This window comes from Phoenix dactylifera, chromosome 3 (assembly GCF_051530095.1).
Source record: "Phoenix dactylifera cultivar Ajwa chromosome 3, Ajwa_hap1_PhDact_Kaust_v1.1, whole genome shotgun sequence".
Taxonomy (NCBI): Eukaryota; Viridiplantae; Streptophyta; class Magnoliopsida; order Arecales; family Arecaceae; genus Phoenix; species Phoenix dactylifera.
In genome coordinates, this window is record NC_143192.1 from 7462822 (window position 1) to 7483125 (window position 20304).

At 39.2% G+C, this 20304-nt stretch overlaps 1 protein-coding gene and 1 long non-coding RNA gene across 4 annotated transcripts in view; one reads left to right on the top strand and one right to left on the bottom strand.

The window, feature by feature from the left end:
- Positions 1-20304, top strand: part of LOC103704958 (uncharacterized) — a 31408-nt gene that overhangs the window by 3597 nt on the left and 7507 nt on the right. For 2 of the 3 annotated variants that reach the window (XM_088717637.1, XM_088717636.1), the window contains exon 2: positions 16004-16021. In XM_088717637.1, the coding sequence (XP_088573763.1) occupies positions 16004-16021 (18 nt within the window). Of the gene's footprint in view, positions 1-15097; positions 16105-20304 lie in introns of those variants that run through there. The other variant, XR_015976088.1, reaches the window with a different exon arrangement.
- On the bottom strand, positions 75-11814 carry LOC148714221 (uncharacterized). Its single transcript, XR_016399746.1, has 4 exons — positions 11640-11814; positions 11444-11519; positions 416-589; positions 75-327 (listed from the first exon to the last, which is right to left on the bottom strand). It is a non-coding gene; the product is annotated as an uncharacterized LOC148714221 (long non-coding RNA).

A 20304-nucleotide genomic window follows, 5' to 3' on the forward strand; every position in this document is an offset into this window, starting at 1 on the left:
TTGTCTACATCAAAGTCAAAAATGTTATATCAATGTTAAATCAAAAAATAATTGAAAATAGTAAGCAACTTCAATTCTTTACCTCAACAATTCTAAGAAGCTCAATCTTATACGAAGGAAGCATTTCATTCCATTTCGTATAGTTGAGCGGACACAATTGTCCCTTCCGCGCAACTGATCCTAAAAAAGTGGATAAAATGCTTGCAGCATTCTTGATGGGCTGCCCCAGTTCGTTGCAATGGACGACAATCTTCTCATCCTCAGGTAGGCTCCATACGTCCCGTGCTCGAGTGGGCCCTCGTGTTCTCCTCACTCTCCCCAGTCCATCTATAAAATAACAAGTCCATTAAAGGTAAATGATTTAAAATAGTTAGATTGTAAGAGAAATTAATATAAAAACTATAAATCAAATTACCCAGGACGTCCACATCATCCGTGTCTGGACGATCAGCAGGTGGGGCATGCTCAGACTGGGACCCGGACTGAGTATGGGGCTCATCGGGCTGCTGGGAACGATCAGAAGTAGATCCCACGGATGTGTGCTGAAACTCAATATTTCTGAAACGTTTTCCTCGCGGCATATTGTAATCTAGTATGCACAAAAAAGAATCAATATTAGTTAAATATTAAAAGTACATTACTTTTAATATTCTTATAACTGCCACCATCCTCTTCTGAATTGAGAATATTTAAGATAGTCTTCTCAATTATATTGTATTCCCGCACCAAACTCCTTATTCTCTCACAATTAATAAATATTAAAAGTACATTACTTCTACATGATCATCTAAGCTGGTCCAAATATTAGCTCTTAAAGCAACAGATTTTAAATACATGACCAGTTCCCCAGCCTGCAACAATAATGAGTCACTAAGCACCTGTTGGAAGTTTGAAAAATTTAAATGAAGCATGCAAACCTTACTTGGAGCAGAGACCGACTGTCAATGCAAACACACGAGCATTATCCTGATACAGAATAGTAAGATATGGAGTTCTAATTGCAAACAGGAGCTATGAATCTGATGCCAAAAAACATTTAGAGGTGAAGATAGGAAACACACTTAAAGCTGTTGATTTGTGGGAGAACTAATATACGATGAAACCAGAACTTATTTGATGCGGGATGAATGCGAGGGATTTAAACATAAGGATTATCAGTAAGTTATGTTGATTAACTAGCCTAATAGCAGCAGAAAATTCAGTCACATATGGGATAAGAAAACATTAACATGAGCATAGTAATTTCAAGACTAGTTACCCGCATGTACTAATTCATTTAGGACTTAGAAGAATGGACCGTTGTGGTTGAGAAACCACTTGATTAGGACACTTCCTTCAATAAATCAGACCTAGAGTTGAGGTTTACCAAACATTGAACTTCTGAAATTTTTTTGGAGGAGGATCCTTGATCTCACTCTCGAAGGTTGATGATTGGATGACCAAGCTTCATCTTCCGTTGCAACAGGGCCCTTTTGCTATTGGTTTGGAAGGATAATTGACCCAATGATATGGAGTACTTTAAGGACCTGCAAAGAAATAGGGATTAGAACTTTGGCGTGAGAGGGGAATGGAAATCACAAAAGAAAAAGGAGGCGAGAGGAGGTAGGGCAGCGGTGGATGTGGTAGTGGCTTTAGGGCCTCACGCCCAACTTGGAACAAGGGCCTCACGCCCAACCTTCTCTCAAGGTGACAAAGCAAGATTGCTAAGGAAGAAAGAAGCACTTTTTATTCATTCATCAATTCCAATTACAAGATATCATGAGGAGGTATTTATAGACTTTCCTCATGATTTGAAATTTAAACACATAATGAATGGCGCTCCACATTTGAAGGCTTGGTTGCTAGAGAAAAGGAAAGAAAGTTGGCCGGCTTTAAGGGGGAGGATTTGAAAAGTTGTTGGCTCCCATTTGAAATTTTCTTGCATTTAAATTGTGGCCGACCTCTTGGACTTTGAATTTGGGTGACGTGTCAACTTGTATGAGGTGGCATGGTGATTGGTTCTTCTGATGAGGTGGCATGACGTTGCATTGGTTTCTTTGATGAGATGATGTGGTCGGCTCCTTATGCTTGACTTCATCCTGGTTGGCGTGCTTCCATTGGTTGGAGTGGTGGTGAGGTGGCCAGCTGATGTTGATGTGGATGCCGAGGTGGTGCTCCAAGGGTGTGCAAAGGTGGTGGTAGAAACATGCAACATGTCCTGACTTGGCTTGCTTTCTGACTTATTGAGGCTTGCTTTCTGACTTATTGAATTTATTTACAGGACTCGATCAAAGCCACAGTGACCTTGAGTTAATTGATTGGAGTCTTTTCTGGATTCTGGTGCCCGCACCAATTCTCCCGGGGTGGGAAGAATTCGACTCTGTCGAACAGGGGTTGGTTTGGCTGTGGTACTTTTCTAGGAGATCTGGGTTAAGTCTCTGTAGGTCCTCTCGAGTAATCCATGAATCATCAGATTTTGGTCGACCCTCCCAGTGAACCAAATAGCGTTGGTACCCTTTGTTCCGGGTGGTGATAGCTTGATCATCCAAAACATGTTCAACCCTATCTCTCGATTCTGGAAATGTGGCTGGAGGGCACTCAGGTGTGGGTTCACTCTCAATGGGAGCATGATCAAAAGGCTCACTAGGTATCAATGTTGGTCCCTTATACTCTATAAGGTCTGAGATGTTGAAGGTCGAGCTAATACCAAAATCAAGGGGTAAGTCAACCACATAAGCGTTAGGTTCAATTTTCTTTAATATCCTAAATGGACCTGCACTGCGGGCATGCAATTTTTTCATAGTTTCCGGGGGAAACCTTTCAAGTTTTAGTCTAATCATTACATAGTCTCCTTCAATGAATTCCTTAGCCCGTTTGTGACGATTAGCTGCTTGCGCATAAGCTTTGTTACTCATGTCAATTTTCTTACTGATTTCATTATGTAAATCCCTGACATGTTGTGCATATGATTCTGCTGTCTCTGAGACTCGTGCATGTGAGGGTAATGGAATAAGATCTACAGGTTTCCTAGGTTTATATCCATGGACAATCTCAAAGGGACTCTTTCCTGTGGATCTATTGACTGAGCTGTTATAAGCGAATTCAGCGCGTGATAATAGGAGATCCCAGTTTCCTAGGTTGTCACCGACAAGGCATCTCAATAAGTTCCCTAGACTCCGATTAACGACTTCGGTCTGACCATCAGTTTGAGGGTGGTAGGCAGTGGAGAATTTGAGTTTGGTTCCTAGCATATGCCAAAGGGTCTTCCAGAAATAGCTAGTGAACTTAACGTCTCTATCTGATACGATGGTCTTGGGTAAACCATGTAGCCTAACCACTTCATTTAGAAAAAGTTTAGCTATTTTTGAGGCATCATAAGTCTGGGAACAAGGTATGAAATGTGCCATTTTGGAGAATCGGTCTACCACGACATATACTGAATCATGTTTTCTCAGGGTTTTGGGTAATCCTAACACAAAGTCCATGCTAATATCTTGCCAAGGGCATTCGGGGACTGGTAGGGGAGTGTATAGACCGGTGTTTTGTCGTTGTTGCTTTGCTGTGGTGCAGGTTCGACATCGGGCTACTATTTGGGCAACGTTTTTCTTTAGACCTGGCCAAAAGAACTGGTCTTCAACTTCTAAGATGGTTTTGTTCCTACCAAAATGACCAGCTAGGCCTCCTGCGTGGATTTCCCAAACTAGAAAGTCTCGGGTGGAGGTACGGGGAATGCACAACTTATTTCCTTTGAAGAGGAAACCGTCGTGAATGGTAAAATCGGAAAATTGGCTCGAGGGTCCTTGACGGATTGATTGGTAGGTTTCCTTAAAGTCGGGGCAATGTTCATACTCCTCCTTGAGCCTTTCAAAACCTATGACTTCGGTACTAACAGAAGTGAGGAGCATAGATCGTCTACTAAGGGCGTCGGCAACACGATTTTCTTTTCCAGCCTTATGTTTCAGGACGAAGGTATAGGCCTGGATGTACTCTACCCATTTCGCATGTCTAGGGTTCAACTTTTTCTGAGAGTTGAGGAAACGTAGGGCTTCATGATCGGAGTATAGGACAAACTCTAGTGGCAGAAGGTAGTGTCTCCAGTACCTTAGGGCTTGGACCACTGCATACAACTCTCTATCGTAGGTAGAATACCTTAGCTTGGCATCGTTTAATTTCTCACTAAAGAATGCTACTGGGTGGTTTTCCTGACTTAGAACGCCTCCAATCCCGACTCCTGATGCATCACAGGCAACCTCGAAAACTTTGGAAAAGTCGGGTAATCTCAATATAGGTGCTTGTGTCATCTTGTCCTTAATCTCTCTAAAGGCCTTTTCAGCTGCCTTGGTCCACTCAAAATTTCCTCTCTTAAGGCAATCAGTAATGGGGGCGACAATTGTGCTGAATCCTCTAATGAATCTCCTGTAGAATGTGGCTAGACCATGAAAGCTACGAACGTCATGAATGTTTTTGGGTACTGGCCACTCGATTATGGATTTGACTTTTTCGGGATCGGCAGATACTCCTTCAGTGGTCACGACAAATCCTAAAAAGATAGTCCTATGTGTCATGAATTCACATTTCTTTCGATTAGCATAGAGGCTATCTTGTCTAAGTGATTGACAAACTTGTCTAAGGTGATTTAAGTGGTCATCTTTTGTTTTGCTATATATAAGAATGTCATCGAAATAGACCACTACAAACTTTCCAATGAATGTCCTTAAAACTTGGGTCATGATCCTCATAAAGGTACTAGGTGCGTTGGATAAACCGAAAGGCATCACTACCCATTCAAATAAGCCGTCCTTAGTCTTAAAGGCGGTTTTCCATTCATCCCCCGGCCTAATTCTTACTTGATGATAGCCACTCTTAAGATCGATTTTGGAGAATACCGTGGCTCCGGCCATCATATCTAACATGTCGTCTAGACGGGGAATAGGAAAACGGTATTTGACGGTAATCTTATTGATGGCACGACTATTTACACACATTCTCCAAGTGCCATCTTTCTTAGGGGTCAGAAGGGCAGGTACTGCACAAGGACTTAAACTCTCCCTAATGAACCCTTTCCTAAGTAACTCGCCAACTTGCTTTTGCAATTCTTGGTGCTCTGAAGGATTCATCCTATAATGGGGTAGATTGGGCAAGGTGGCTCCTGGAACTAGGTCTATGGCATGCTGAATGTCCCTTAAAGGTGGTAGGTTGTCAGGAAGATCTTTAGGAAATACATCTTTGAACTCCTCTAAGATTTCAACCACTTCTTGAGGGTGTGCTACTGGGGTTTGGTCCAGGGTCTCCTTAACAGCCAACATCCAAATGGGTGAACCTTCATTGATCTCTTGCTCTAATTCCTTAGCATTGATTAGGTTCAATCCAGGTTTCTTTTCCTTCAGACTACTACTAGCTCCCCTCTTAATGTTGTCCTTAGGTGGGGTAGGGTGAACTACAATTTTCTTTCCATTATGATTGAAGGAACATGAATTTGATCGTCCAAACAGGGTAGCATCATGATCGTATAGCCATGGTCTGCCTAGGATAATGCTACTTACTCCCATAGGAAGGACATCACACCATACCTTCTCCTGATAGGATTGGAATTGTATCTGGACTTGGCATCTAAGTTTAATGGGTATTGAGGTCGAATTTATCCAAGATACCTTATAGGGATTGGGATGGGGTACGGTAGGCAACCCTAAACTCTTGATGGTGTTGGTTGATATGGCATTGACACAGCTTCCACTATCTAAGATGATTTTGCAGGCTTTTTCTCCTATTTTGATAAAGGTTTGTAGGATGTTGGTCCTACGCCAATCTTCTTGTTCTTTAGCCTGGGTCAATATACATCTCACAACTCCTAGAAATTCAGACGTCTCAATGATTTCTTCCTCTTCTTCATATTCATCTACCAAATTGGTCTCTGCTTCGTAGACTTCTTCTCCATAATTCTCTAGGGTCTCAGGATCTTCTTCTTCTACTTCTCCTATGTGTAACGCTCTAGTGGGGCATTGGCTTGCATAATGTCCTATTTTATGACACCTAAAACAAGGGACATTGTTTTCCTTTCTACCTTCAGGGGCTTTTCCTTTGTCGTCCCTACGAGCCTGTGGAGTGATAGGATTGGGTCTGTGTGATGGGTTTGAACTTGGGTTTGGCCTGCTTCCAGGGTTGCTAATCCTATTGGGTTCAGGTCGTCGAAAAATGGGTCCCCTCTGGAATCGTTCGCAGTCTCTGGCAATCTGGTAGGCTTGGTCTAAATCATGAATTTCCCTTAAGAACAATTCCCTTTGAATGTCCTCCTTAAGACCAGCTCTAAACCTAGATAGGGTTACGGCTTCTGACTCGACTATGTTGCACCTCATAGCGAACTCATCAAATTTGGCAATGTATTCAGATACAGTTTTCCCTCCTTGATTTAATCTTTGCCATTGATCTAGTAACCTCTGTTCGTAGGATAATGGGACGTATTTCTCTCTTAGCTTAATTTTCATCTGTCTCCATGTATTGATAGGTAGTTCTTCTCTTTGCCTAGTGATCCTCTCAATATTTCCCCAGTATAACCTTGCATGTCGTGTCAACCTAAGCTTGGCAAATTTGAATTTTCTTTCTTCCGACATTTCATACCACTCAAAATATTGATCCATGTCATTTTCCCAATCAATGTATACCTTAGGGTCTAGACTTCCTTCGAAGGAGGGTGCATCAAGTCTGATACTCCTAAGGGCTCGTTCATCCTGGTCTACATGATCCTGTTGTGGTCGTCGCTGATTATGTTCAGGAGTGAAAAGGTGGCGATGGGGTTGGGGTGTCAATTCAGGTTCCACGCGGGTCTGTTGATTTTCCTCTAGGGTTCCTAGCCTCTCCTCAACTTGATCAAACCTATTGTTCAATTGTTTGAACTGCTCAGTCATAGTCCTTAGGATGGTCTCAAGATTGGGGTCCATGGCTTCAATGGGTTGTGTATGTGATGGGTTGTAGGGTGATCCTGATCTAGTTGTCATACAAGGCTCAAGACAAAACAAAATGACTAGCCTATGCTAGGGTTTGCTAAATCTAAATCAAAGACTTATCTAATCAAAATTGGTTCACCACTTGCCCAGGCCAGTTGGACCAAGAGTTCGTGTAACCGCCATTAACCATACTTAGCTGACACCAACCGCTTAACGGGGCTGGGCAGATAAGATGGTAGCCACGACCCTGATCGGAACTTTTCTAGACAGCAAGGAATTAGCCAAATTCAATTAGCCTAAAGACTCGTTGTGGTTTCTAAGTTAAGTTGGCTAGTTGAGTTTTAAATTAGGCTTAGGTTCTAGATTTATGAGGGTGGTTGTTTTGGGCTAAGGAAAGGTGATGAAATCCTTCCCTTATGTTGCAATTAGAGTGCCCTTAATATGATTTATGATGGATGCAACTATTTTAAATGTCCACACAAGTTGAGATTTAAAATTTCAAATTTCAAATTTCGAATTTAAATTTTTGAATTTTGAATTTCAGATTTGAATTTTAGTTTTCAGCTTTTGAATTTCAAATTTCAAATTTCAAGTTTAAATTTCAAATTTAAATTTTGAATCTCAAATTTTTTTTTGTTTCAATTTAAGTTCCCATTTTTAATTTCGAATTTTGAATTTCAAATTTGGATTTCAGATCTAATATTTCAAAATTCAAGTTTTGAAATTCGAATGCAAAAGTCATATTGGAAATTTCAGATTTGGAAATTTTAGATTTGGAAATTTCAGATTTGGAGCCCAAACCTAGAATTTCAAATTTAACTTTGAAATTGTTAACTTCAAATCCTAAATTTGTGGAGATCAGATCTCAACTTTAATAACTAAAATTCGGAATTAAAATTTGAAATATTCAGATTTAATTCATAAACTTAATAAGGCATGCAAACTAGGATTTTGGCATCAATGGATTTCAGAAAAGTGCAGAAATTTCAGCAAGTGCAGAATTTCAGCATAATCAATGTGCGTGTCCTAATTAACCTTGCTCTGATACCAAAAATGATGCGGGATGAATGCGAGGGATTTAAACATAAGGATTATCAGTAAGTTATGTTGATTAACTAGCCTAATAGCAGCAGAAAATTCAGTCACATATGGGATAAGAAAACATTAACATGAGCATAGTAATTTCAAGACTAGTTATCCGCATGTACTAATTCATTTAGGACTTAGAAGAATGGACCGTTGTGGTTGAGAAACCACTTGATTAGGACACTTCCTTCAATAAATCAGACCTAGAGTTGAGGTTTACCAAACATTGAACTTCTGAAATTTTTTTGGAGGAGGATCCTTGATCTCACTCTCGAAGGTTGATGATTGGATGACCAAGCTTCATCTTCCGTTGCAACAGGGCCCTTTTGCTATTGGTTTGGAAGGATAATTGACCCAATGACATGGAGTACTTTAAGGACCTGCAAAGAAATAGGGATTAGAACTTTGGCGTGAGAGGGGAATGGAAATCACAAAAGAAAAAGGAGGCGAGAGGAGGTAGGGCAGCGGTGGATGTGGTAGTGGCTTTAGGGCCTCACGCCCAACTTGGAACAAGGGCCTCACGCCCAACCTTCTCTCAAGGTGACAAAGCAAGATTGTTAAGGAAGAAAGAAGCACTTTTTATTCATTCATCAATTCCAATTACAAGATATCATGAGGAGGTATTTATAGACTTTCCTCATGATTTGAAATTTAAACACATAATGAATGGCGCTCCACATTTGAAGGCTTGGTTGCTAGAGAAAAGGAAAGAAAGTTGGCCGGCTTTAAGGGGGAGGATTTGAAAAGTTGTTGGCTCCCATTTGAAATTTTCTTGCATTTAAATTGTGGCCGACCTCTTGGACTTTGAATTTGGGTGACGTGTCAACTTGTATGAGGTGGCATGGTGATTGGTTCTTCTGATGAGGTGGCATGACGTTGCATTGGTTTCTTTGATGAGATGATGTGGTCGGCTCCTTATGCTTGACTTCATCCTGGTTGGCGTGCTTCCATTGGTTGGAGTGGTGGTGAGGTGGCCAGCTGATGTTGATGTGGATGCCGAGGTGGTGCTCCAAGGGTGTGCAAAGGTGGTGGTAGAAACATGCAACATGTCCTGACTTGGCTTGCTTTCTGACTTATTGAGGCTTGCTTTCTGACTTATTGAATTTATTTACAGGACTCGATCAAAGCCACAGTGACCTTGAGTTAATTGATTGGAGTCTTTTCTGGATTCTGGTGCCCGCACCATTATTGCACATATGTATGGGACAAACATAATATACCAGGGTTTCTGAACAATCTATGCGTGAGTAATGTTTATATATGATGCAGCATAACTATTAGATTTGCTAAAACATGTGGTTCACCCACAAATCCATTATCACAATCCCTGTTCTCTTTCTTGTTTATATTTATTTATTTTTCAGATTGAGTGTAGACAAACTTTATAAATGCTGACTTATCTTCAAGAAGAAGACTAATAATAGGAGATACAAGTCCAAATTCAGAGTAGCCTTACTGGTAAAGTGGTATGATTTGGGAGTAGTGTGATGACACCACTTTCAAAGTAGCAGCAAGAATCGCAGCCTGGATTTTTAAAGTTTTCTAGGTAACTCTTTAAGTTCATGGCAGCTCCTCGATGATGCACCAGCAATCCCAATCCAAATCCATGCTTTACGACAATTTATAGATGAACTTGCTGGCTGCTCAAACTTCGAGCCAGATTACTACGAAGATATGCACATAAAGTAAAAACATCCATGAAAAAAAATGCACAGAACAACATAACCAAATCTGATGCTATCCCTGCCTACTGAATTGCTCTTAGACAACTATAGCATGAAATAAGTCACAAGCTCCAAACCAATTTCAGCTACCCGGTCATGTAACATGTATTGCTTCCTACATGCCATACTATGTTGCAAAATTCAACGCCTGGCACAGTTTGAATATCACACTAATAATCCAATCGCCTCCAGAATCCAAATGTAAAATCTGAATAGTATTTTCACAGCATGGAAGCAACTCTTGATAGAGAAAATGCCTTCACTTGTCATATTTAATACATAGCAACGGATATAAGTGTATAGCAGTAAAAGATGAATGAATAATGGGACTCATTTACTAGTAGTAATAAGGCTGTATAGATTTTCTAACATCTGGAAGGCAGTGCACATTCCCTGAATACGGATTATCTTCTTTATCAATACTTGTTTGCCATCTACTCTTGATGTCAAGCTACCTCCATCATAGCTTTGCATATTTTCAATGAGGGATTTCAGGTCCGTAATTTATGAAATACTATTTAACATTAACTTGTATTCGAAAACTGAATTGTCTCATGACTATCAGGCATTACAAAACAAGAAACTTATGAGAGTAAAGTGGTATTACTTTTATCCTGACTCAACCTAACCTAAGGTAACCTATTTAGGATTTTTCATAATCATGCAAATCTCTACAATTATAAGGAAAATCCAGTGGAATGTTCACATTTTGACAAACTAGATGTTCAACCAGTATAATAAATGCACTCACTTTACCTAGCTTACCTAACTCTTCTTAGCTTTCAATTAAAAAAAGAAATTAGATGAGTGCAACCATCAAAAATACAAGTATATTTATCTTCAAATATAAAATTTAAAATATTTAATCATAAGATTATTGCCACCTATATTGCTGCTCCTGTTCATCCTATCGGCTCAGCCCGCCTTTATAAACGCTAGGTTTTGGTTAGAATCCAAAACGTCATTTTGATCAAACTTACAAAATGAAGTCTAAAGTCATTACCATGACCTGTTTGGTGTCACATAAGTTTGTAATCAAATTCTAGCCAGATCAAATCTTGTCACTAACAGCCAAAAAACACTAGATGGCTCCTCTATGTTTATATATCTTCCTGCTGTACTTCAATTTTTTTCTCTCAAAATCCAAAACAGAGGAGTCTATTTAAAGACCAGAAGACTTCTCCAAATGGCGGCCCCTTGACTCAATAAAAGACCGCAGCACCGAGCTTGGGTCGAAGATAGAAGCCTGAACAGTATGAACTGGGTTTGAGCTTAGAAATAAATCTAAGAATCCTTGAGGTATTGCTTATGTTGTAATCCAAGAAAAAATGACAAGACTGAGCAACATGTACAATGAAACCCTTTATTATTACTATTATTATTATTGTAAAACTTTTGGAGCATTTGGTAGCAAGGATTTTGCTTTCAAATAAAGCAAATAAAAGTAATAAACAAAAGCAAGGAATACTATGCAAATGCTATCTTCAAGATTAATTGTCGAGAAATATAAACAGCAATAATGACGCAAATCAGACTGTCAATGAAATAATTAGATAAAATAGACTACCTGATGCTAAGGAATGAAATAGACTCCATTATTATGACAGAATCATCAGAAATACCATACAAATAGCAATGAATTTCTGCTAGTAACATGAAAACTGGAATTATTTATCCGAAAATTTCTTTACGGAGAGTATGAGGATCACTTACCTCAGACGACGGCGATGTCGACGGCGGCGGAGTAGCTACGGCTCGCTCGGGATGGAGGTGAGATGTCGGCGCGCAGCTAGGGCATTGACCGGCAGAGGATGAGGAGACGGGGCCGGGCGAGAGTTAAAGACAAGAAGAAAACAAAGAGGAGGAGGAGGAGGAGGAGGAGAAGGAAGAGAAGGAGTAGGAGGCTTACCTCAGACGACGGCAAGGTCGACGGCGGCGGAGTAGCGGAGTCTTCGATCGCCGATCGGGGCTAGGGATGGAGGTGAGATTAGGGCTCAGAAGGAGAGGGGGCCGATCGAGCTAGGGCTTACCTCAGAAGGAGAGGTCGACGGCAGTGGGGAAGTCGGCGCGCTTGCAGATAGGAAATGAGGAGAGGGGCTAGGGCTCGCAGATAGGAAATGAGGAGAGGGGCTAGGGCTCGCAGATAGGAAATGAGGAGAGGGGGCCGATCGAGCGAGGTGTTGGGGTTTTAAGTTTTCTAACGACGCTTATAAGCGTCGTTGTTTCTTAAACTTACAACGACGCTTTAGAGCGTCGTTGCAGATAGGAGATGAGAAGAGGGGACCGATCGAGCGAGGTGCTGGGGTTTTAAGTTTTCTAACGACGCTTATAAGCGTCGTTGTTTCTCAAACTTATAACGACGCTTTAGAGCGTCGTTGTTTGTTTCGCTTTTCCAACGCTAACCCAAGGCGTCGGGAAAGGTTGGCGCTGAGCCAAACTTTACCGACGCTTTCCCCTAGCGTCGGGAAAAGTTAGTCGGGAAAACCAATATTTGTTGTAGTGATAGTACCATATGGTACCGATTCATAGTGTACCAACTCATAGTACAACGTTAGATATCACTACAATGCACCCTTTTTACTTTTTCATTTTTTTTACCTTTTTGATGTCTAAAATAAATATAAGTCATTTTTGTTTGGTTTTTTTTTTTTTTATGTACAAGTGGGTTTTGATGGGTATGCATGTAATGCATAGTGTTTGTATTGGTATCAAACTCATGGTTTCCTAAGGGTTTAAGAAACTAGCAACAAATAGAAGTGAAATAGGAGAAATCATTCATAATATTGTAATACAATAGTGACTTTGAGTAAGTCATCCAATTCACTTTCAATTCCAAGTAGTGTCTAAGGCACTCTTATACATCTAGGTTTTGTTTGTAATTAGGACCTTAGGTACTTGCTATTCTCAATCTATCTTTTACACTTAATCTAAATTTTTATATTTTTTAATAAATTTATGTAAAATTTTAATTGAAAATTATAGAAATTTTATAGCTAGTTTTTCAGCATTTTGGATGCACCTCCCTTTGGTACTACATATAACTTACAGATTGTGTTTACTAGGGGTTATAACCATGGAATAAGGGACTTACTTTGTGGTATTCTTGCCAAACACCAAATGGGGGGTTCATCATAGGCTTATACCTTGATAGACAGCATAACTTTATCCTGTGGAGGGGAGGAGGCAGAATAGCTTTTAGTCCATTGCTCCTATTTTGGGGCCTTATGCATCTCTATTTCCATATTGCCCCTCTCATTCAATTCGACTCTTCCTTTCACACACTCCTCACTCTTGCCTTGCATTGTTGTTGTTCCCTCACCAAATCCAAGGCCTCTCCTAGTCTTCCAACTACTAGCGAGCCATTCATGTAGGTAACAACCTGACCCACTCATCCGATTGGCACATTTGGGTTTGTTCTTGGAGATCGAGAGTGGATGACTCTTTGGAACTGAATAATCTTTCTCCTCACTTGTTCTTTGCTTATATTAGCTGCTTAACACACCATAGGTAGTCTGCTTTGGCACCAAGGTGCATCGTGCCTGCATGATGCTTGGTTGTCTTTGTTTTGCTCTTCATTTCCTCCATTGCTAGCGTATGGCTCCCAATGCCCATGAGTTGCTTGATCTGTGTTTTAAAGTGGATGTCAATAGACAATGAAAACACCAACTTTTCATGTTCTTTGTTCCTGTATTGAGAAGGATGGGCCTTGGCATGATGGTAAGGTTGCTTTATTGTGACATATGGAGATCTTTTTTTTTGTTCCCGCAAGATTTGGGCTGGGTCGAGTTTGGTTGAACAGGGCATGCTTAAGTGGATGGCCCAATCTGCAAATTTTACAAGATTTTCAGACTAATCCTGTAGGAATAGCCAAATAGGACCTAAAAAATGTCACTTATCCCATTAACTTATTCCTCCAACCAAGCAACATGATGACAACATAACCCCCTAACGACCAAACATAGTAGCTTCCTATTCAATGAATTGTCTTATCCCTCCAAACTTATCGAAATAGCTTTCCCTTATTCCTTCAAAATTAATTCCACAAGCAAGCACTACCTCTATGGATGAATAGAAGAAGTCTTTTTTGGTTGTATAATTTCATAGTGATCCCAAATTCGGGATTAGGCTTTGGTGCTCCCGGACATGCTCAATTTTTTTCCAAATTGTGCAAAGAATTTGTACTATGTGCATTAATAATGCACACATGCCACAAATTTTTGCTCCTTGAAATTATTTTTTATAATTTTAAGATTAATTTCCTCCAAAAATAATACAATTTTATAAAAAATAAATTTATGTTGAAAGAAACAAAAAACTAATATGCTATATAGGTTGATATCCACCATACAACATATTTGAATTTCATGCCAAATAGAAAAAGTTTTGGCATGATTTCTTCTATTTTTCTCTCTGTTTTTATTTCCTATCTAGTGGGCAAAAAGAAAGTGTGAGGTGAAAGCTCACTAGATCTGGTGGGTTCTTAGGGATGGAGGAGGTGCAAAAAATGGGTGGAAGGGCTACAAATCCCTCCTTCCCCTTTCCTCTTCTTTCTTCTCTTTCTCTTTGAGGTGGCTAGCATGAGGTGCCAGTTCAATAGATAAATATAAGGTGTAAACCATGAGTTGGTAGTTCATAAAAAGGTATAAGCTGGGAAACATGAGGTGCAGTTTAGTGCATACGTATAAGGTGGCAAGCACATGGTGTCTCTTCAATGGATAAGTATGAGATGACAAGCATAAGGTGGCATTTTGAGGGATAAGCATAGGCTGGCAAGCACAAGGTGTCCTAATCCTTTGGAATATAAATATAAGCTTGATTTTCCTTTCTCATGTTTTGTAATTTGGTTAGCCTAGTATATCTAAGCATTCCTAGACATTTTGTTTGGTGAAATGTTAATTGATTCTGGAGAAAATATATATGGATGGCAGTACAACATTATAGCTGTGCCACATTCTCACTTTTGATTAATATGTGTATGCATGTCTAATGCCTTTTGCTTCATCTTCTTATATCAATTTCACTTTTTCACCATGCTAATATTTCTCTCTTAAATTTCGGCCTTGTATTTCAATACTTTGCAGTGTTTGATGGTTAATTCCCTGGCCTAAGTTGCAATGTAGAGGCTAAGAAAGTAGTAGGATTTCACTATAATGTGATCAAAATCCTATCAAAAACCAATCAAGTCATGCATTCTATAAGTCTTTCTAGTAAAGGAAATTATTATGGACTATGGTAGAGATAGCGATGCATGATTAATTGGTGAACCTTCAGGTCAGCATAATGGGTAGTATGAGTTGATGTAAATGTAATTGATTAGGTTAATGCTACATCTGATGGCAAGTCTATCGAAAACCCTTGTTTTTTAAGGTTTGGAAGAGTCACGGGCATGGTTCGCCGTATCGGCAAGCTTTGCAGTCTAGCGAGTCAAGGGATGAGAGCGAAGAAAGCGGTTTTTCCTCAATGCATAGGCTCAGTTCAGCTCACGAAGAAGACGAAGACCTCGCTGTCTTATCCCGGGCGGTCAAGCTGAGTCAAGTCCGAGAAAATAGACTATAAGAGAAAGCCAACCAAAGCGCAACCAGAGTTCTCCGCGGGGTGGAGCGCTAAGAAAGAGAAAGCGTTATCGCTATACGAAATGAAGCAGCGGCTAGCACGCTTGATTTCCCCGGATTCTTTGCTCGCTGCTCATTGGTCAGGAACCCCATTCGCCTTGCCTTTTGAGTCAGGATTCTCTTTTGTCTGCTCTAAATCGTCAGTGAAATAATTTCACCCATTGAAAGTGTGTAGACAACTCTAAAACACTAATTCAGGAATTTCCAATGTGCATTAATTGTAAAGGCAAATTTAGAGGAAAGTTGATAAATTTGGAAGTGGAATCCATCTAGTGGAAATTAATAATGGCGAAGCAAGAAAACCCGTAACCAAAGTTTGTCATCTCGATACTGAACCCCGTACTGGTGCTACACTAGCACTTTGTTGGTATGGTACGGTATGAAAACTTTTCGGCATGCCTCCGATACAAGATACCAGTACCAAATTGGTACGATATGGTATACTCCATGCCGCCTAGTTCAGACAATCTGAAACATACTGCATATGTTGCTTTGCTTATGAATTATTTCTTCAAGGATGCTCTAGCTATGAAGTTAAGGAATATAATATTCACTTAAATATTCTCATTACCTTAGATTCATGACCTCCACATCTTTTTTTAATAAAAAAATGTCAAGAATTTTATTTGAGAACCCTGAATCTTTAGATTGTCAAATGCAGGAATGGATTCAGGCATAGGTATGGGGAAGCATTTCTCTCTGTCAGACAGTCTGTCTCTCTCTCTCACACACACAAAAAAAAAAAACAAAAAAAAAACAGAAGGAACACTTAGGAAGTGAGTGGCTGGATGAGTTTCAAAAGCAGGTAAGTCAGCCAAAGTAGAAGTTTCTGCCTGCTAAGTCTCAATAATCTCTCTATTCCTTCTCTCAATAGCTAAAATATGTCTAACAATACATTGCTGAAAGTGGCAAAGGGTGGTAAACTAGGATGGTGCAACAAGACTCTAGAATGAATGGATCAAGAGAGAAAGCAGCTAAGATGATGATAAATGCAAGTTTTTGTTTAATAACCATAAACATCAAGTCTTGTTCCAACTATTTTTTTAAACTTCTCAAATCCTCATTTGGAAGAATTCTTATTGATGTTGTTTGAAGCTTTTCAATATCCTATCTTAAAACTTCCATTATTGTTACCTTAGATCTTCTCCTCTTGTTCTAATTCCTTTAATAAAGCTTTAAGTTTCCACCTTAATGGAGCTTCTTAAGACATGTATACTACATGACCACGTCATCTCAATTGGTTTTCTATCACTTCATCCTTAATTAGAGAAACTTCTAGATTTCTTTCAATATCTTCATTCCTTTTGCTCTTCTTCATTTATCAAATATGCATCTAAATGCTCATTTTTGTCATGTTCATCATATTATCTTGGACCTTTTCTGAACTGAGCAATTTGAGCTATAAAACATAGTAGGTGATTGCTATTCTACCAATTTTTCCCTTGAGTTGTCAAGATGTGCATGAATCATCTAATCACTTGAAGTACCTATCAATTTCATCTAGCTAGCTCTAATTCTATAAGTCTTCCTTTAACTTTCCATTATTTTGCATAATAAATCTCAAAGCTATCACTTTGTGGTGTCAATTGTCCGTCAATCATGACTGGGGCCTTATCTTCACATCTCGTTTTGCTAAAACTCATGCTATTTATGTTTTTTCCATGTCTCGTTCTACTGTTTTAAGATATTATGCTGTAAGGATTTCCTCCATAAATCTAGTTTAGCCTTCCACCACTTGTTATTTTTTTGGCATATGTTGTCAATATTTTTAATGTATTGTTTACGAAGGCCCTTATGTGTTAAAGCCCACCAAATTCCTCTCTTGGTACCCTATCATATGCTTTATCCAAATTAGTAAAGATCATTTATCTTTTTGTATTTTCTTATCAGTTGCCTAAAAAGATAACACTATTTTGATTTGTCTGGCATAAAGCTAAATTGATTTTTGAAAGTTCTTGTAATTTTTCATAATCTGTCTTACCATCTTTTGTCTAACTTAACAGAGTAGTTTATGAGTTCACTTCCACTATAACAAATTAACAACAACAGTTTTTCTTATTTCCTTTATTCTTATAGATGGGAATCACAATACTTTGCAGAATCTTATTGTTATATTACCCTTTATTGCTGTAGAATACCACTGATGCCTGTCCCAAAATCTAATGGAAAAGGTGGAGAATTAAGGTTGAGTTGCCATCCAGGTGTGAAAAGCATATCGAACTATGAAATGAAATGACTCATTTTTTTTATATATGATTCAAACAAAAAAAAAAGACAAATTAATCAACGTTATGTAGATCATACCAATTAATTGACATATATAGACAAAATCTATCTGGCCATTATCATGCATTTTATTTGGAAAAAAAAAAGTGAAGGAGTTAATTGCATACGGAAGAGCAATAGTTAGAGCATTAGGGCTTTCTTCTTTCACCTTCCCATTTTTGATTAATTGCTTCAGAAAATCTGATCATGTGTCTCTTTATTTGGTATTCAGCCATCCCTGAAGATTCTTTGCCTCAGTCATGCCAAAAAAAAAACTTGGATGGAAGTTCATGTTTTTATTTCTAGATTGACCAATTAGCTATAAAATGGGTAGCGATGAAGTGGGATTATGTCTTTCCACTGAAGGTAGTGATCATGGTGGATCAAGAAGTTGATCAGTTGGCTGATTTTCTGGGACATTGAAGTGTAAGAACAGGAAGCAAAAGGAGACCAGTAAAGTTATACTGTAGCTAATATTGTCTCAACCTTTGGTGATCTTTCAACGATGGAAAAGAAAGTGTATGTGCGCAGAAAGAAACAGAAAAAGCTAATAATTTCAATCACTGACTAGCTTTAATAAGACTACAAGGTCTAAGCAAAGAAAAAGTGTAACTAAGACAATAATCTCAGAGAACTTCCACAGTTGATTTGCAGGCCTCCTATTGTTCCTTAGTTTGGTATCCTGTAATATGCCAGTTGAAAAGGGTACATATTGTAGGAAACTTCTGTGCTATACTAGCTGTTCTCCTAAGCAAATGCTTACATCATAATATCAATTTTTAGTGTTTCTATTTAGTTTTTTCCCAAATATCTTTTGAAAAATTTAAGTTATCAGAATACTTTTTCTAGTTCTGAAAAATGAAGCAAGAATATATCAGGCATTGTTATCAAACATGGACTGGTGAAACCGCTCTACTGGCCCCTTGTCAAGTGATTAGATTGTTTATGCTTTTTATCCATTTAAGACCATCCAAACTGATCGACTTTTTGCTGAACTGGTAACCTGAATGTGTTTTAGAAACTAGTTGGTTCCCCAGAAAGGCTAGCTTGTCCTTACTTATTTTCGTGCAATTTTTTATAATTTTTATGGACAATTAGGTCTTTTCAAATGTTAAATAAAAACAAGAAAAGGAAAACTAAAATGGAGCTGGATGACTTGGTCGCTGCTTAAAATGAAGCGCGCACGCACACACACACACAGAGAGAGAGAGAGAGAGAGAGAGAGAGAGAGGCACCGCCCCTTCCCTTCTATTGTGTCCCCTCATGGTTCACTACAATTTCTAATGATGGTCTCCTGTTCCCATCTTCATTATTGTTATTCAACAATTTGGTGGAGGGATCGAGTTCTATCACTCAATGCCCAGCGCTTCTGCCTCAAACAATTTCTAAGATTTTTGTCTTCTAGTTTAGATTTTTCTTTTGATTTTTTTTAGCATGATATCTCAATCGAGTGACCAGACAGTTAAACCGGTGGCCTAACCCATTGGCCAGGTTGATGTTTGGTCGGGGTCTGATCAGTTTGGTACAAAGTTCTGTGACATAGATGCTTTAGTAAAATGCTCTTTTTTGGGTAGCATGAAAATCATTATGATGTTATTGAATAATCAGAAGATGGAGGTTTGAGTTGTTGATTTGATTTCTATTTATTCTGAAGTTATGAAATTACAATCATATATACATGCATGTAAGCAGGAGTGCGAACCCAAAATTAAGTACAGTCAGTCAGTTTCATAGGGCATGTAAGCTCTTGTTGCCTACGTGAGCATGTAGACTTAGTATGGTTAGTGTGCGAGAGCAGCTTTCCAAATTTTGACTATAGTGTGTACCCTAAATACAGTTAGTTCATAGGGCATGTGAGGTCTTGTTGCCAACATGAGCATGTACATTTAGCATGGTTATTGTATGAGAGTAGCTTTCCAAATTTTGCTGCAGTGTGTACGTTGGTATATTTTTTCCGATACCTGCATACTAAAGGGATCTCTCCCAGTTCTCGACATAATGACTATTGTTGACAAGTCCGCCATACCTACTCTTGCTTGGTGTGAACCTGTGTTGCTGGTCCTGAAAACTATTAAGTTCTTCTCATAGCGTCAAACATTTCTTGGTGGAAATTGTAGAATTTGAAGTTGTGGCCGCATATGATGCATGGTGAAGTTTGAAGTTCCACTTGTTTATACAGTAAAATAATGTGATGGGTAGGCAATAGACATTTTCATTAGATGATGCTTGCAGTGAGTTTAGGGCTGGAAGTGGGCTAGGCCCTGCCCCTACTCGAATATGGCGTGATTTTTTTTTTGGTCTTCGGGCCGGGCTTAGGCTCGAAAATTTTTGGATAATCCAGGCCTAAGCCCGACCCAAGCCCAGCCCAGGCCTAACCCAAACCCGATTGGGCTGGCCCACTATCCGATTGGGCCAAAAATAGGTTTGGCCTGAATCCGATTGAAGTTTAATATTTCATAATATTGCTTCACAAGTAAATGAGCTAGCTAAAAATTGGGTTCTCTCCTATAACACAAGTAAATGATACATGGTACATTATTCTCAGCCAAATTCATTTTAGTTTATTATTTACTTCCTCATTATTCTCTCTAAATAACAATATACAAAAAACAAATTGATCTGGGCTGGATTTTAGGCTCTGCTTCGGGCCTTGTTCGGGCTTAGCTCGAGCTTGGGTCGGGCCCGGGCCGGGCCAAT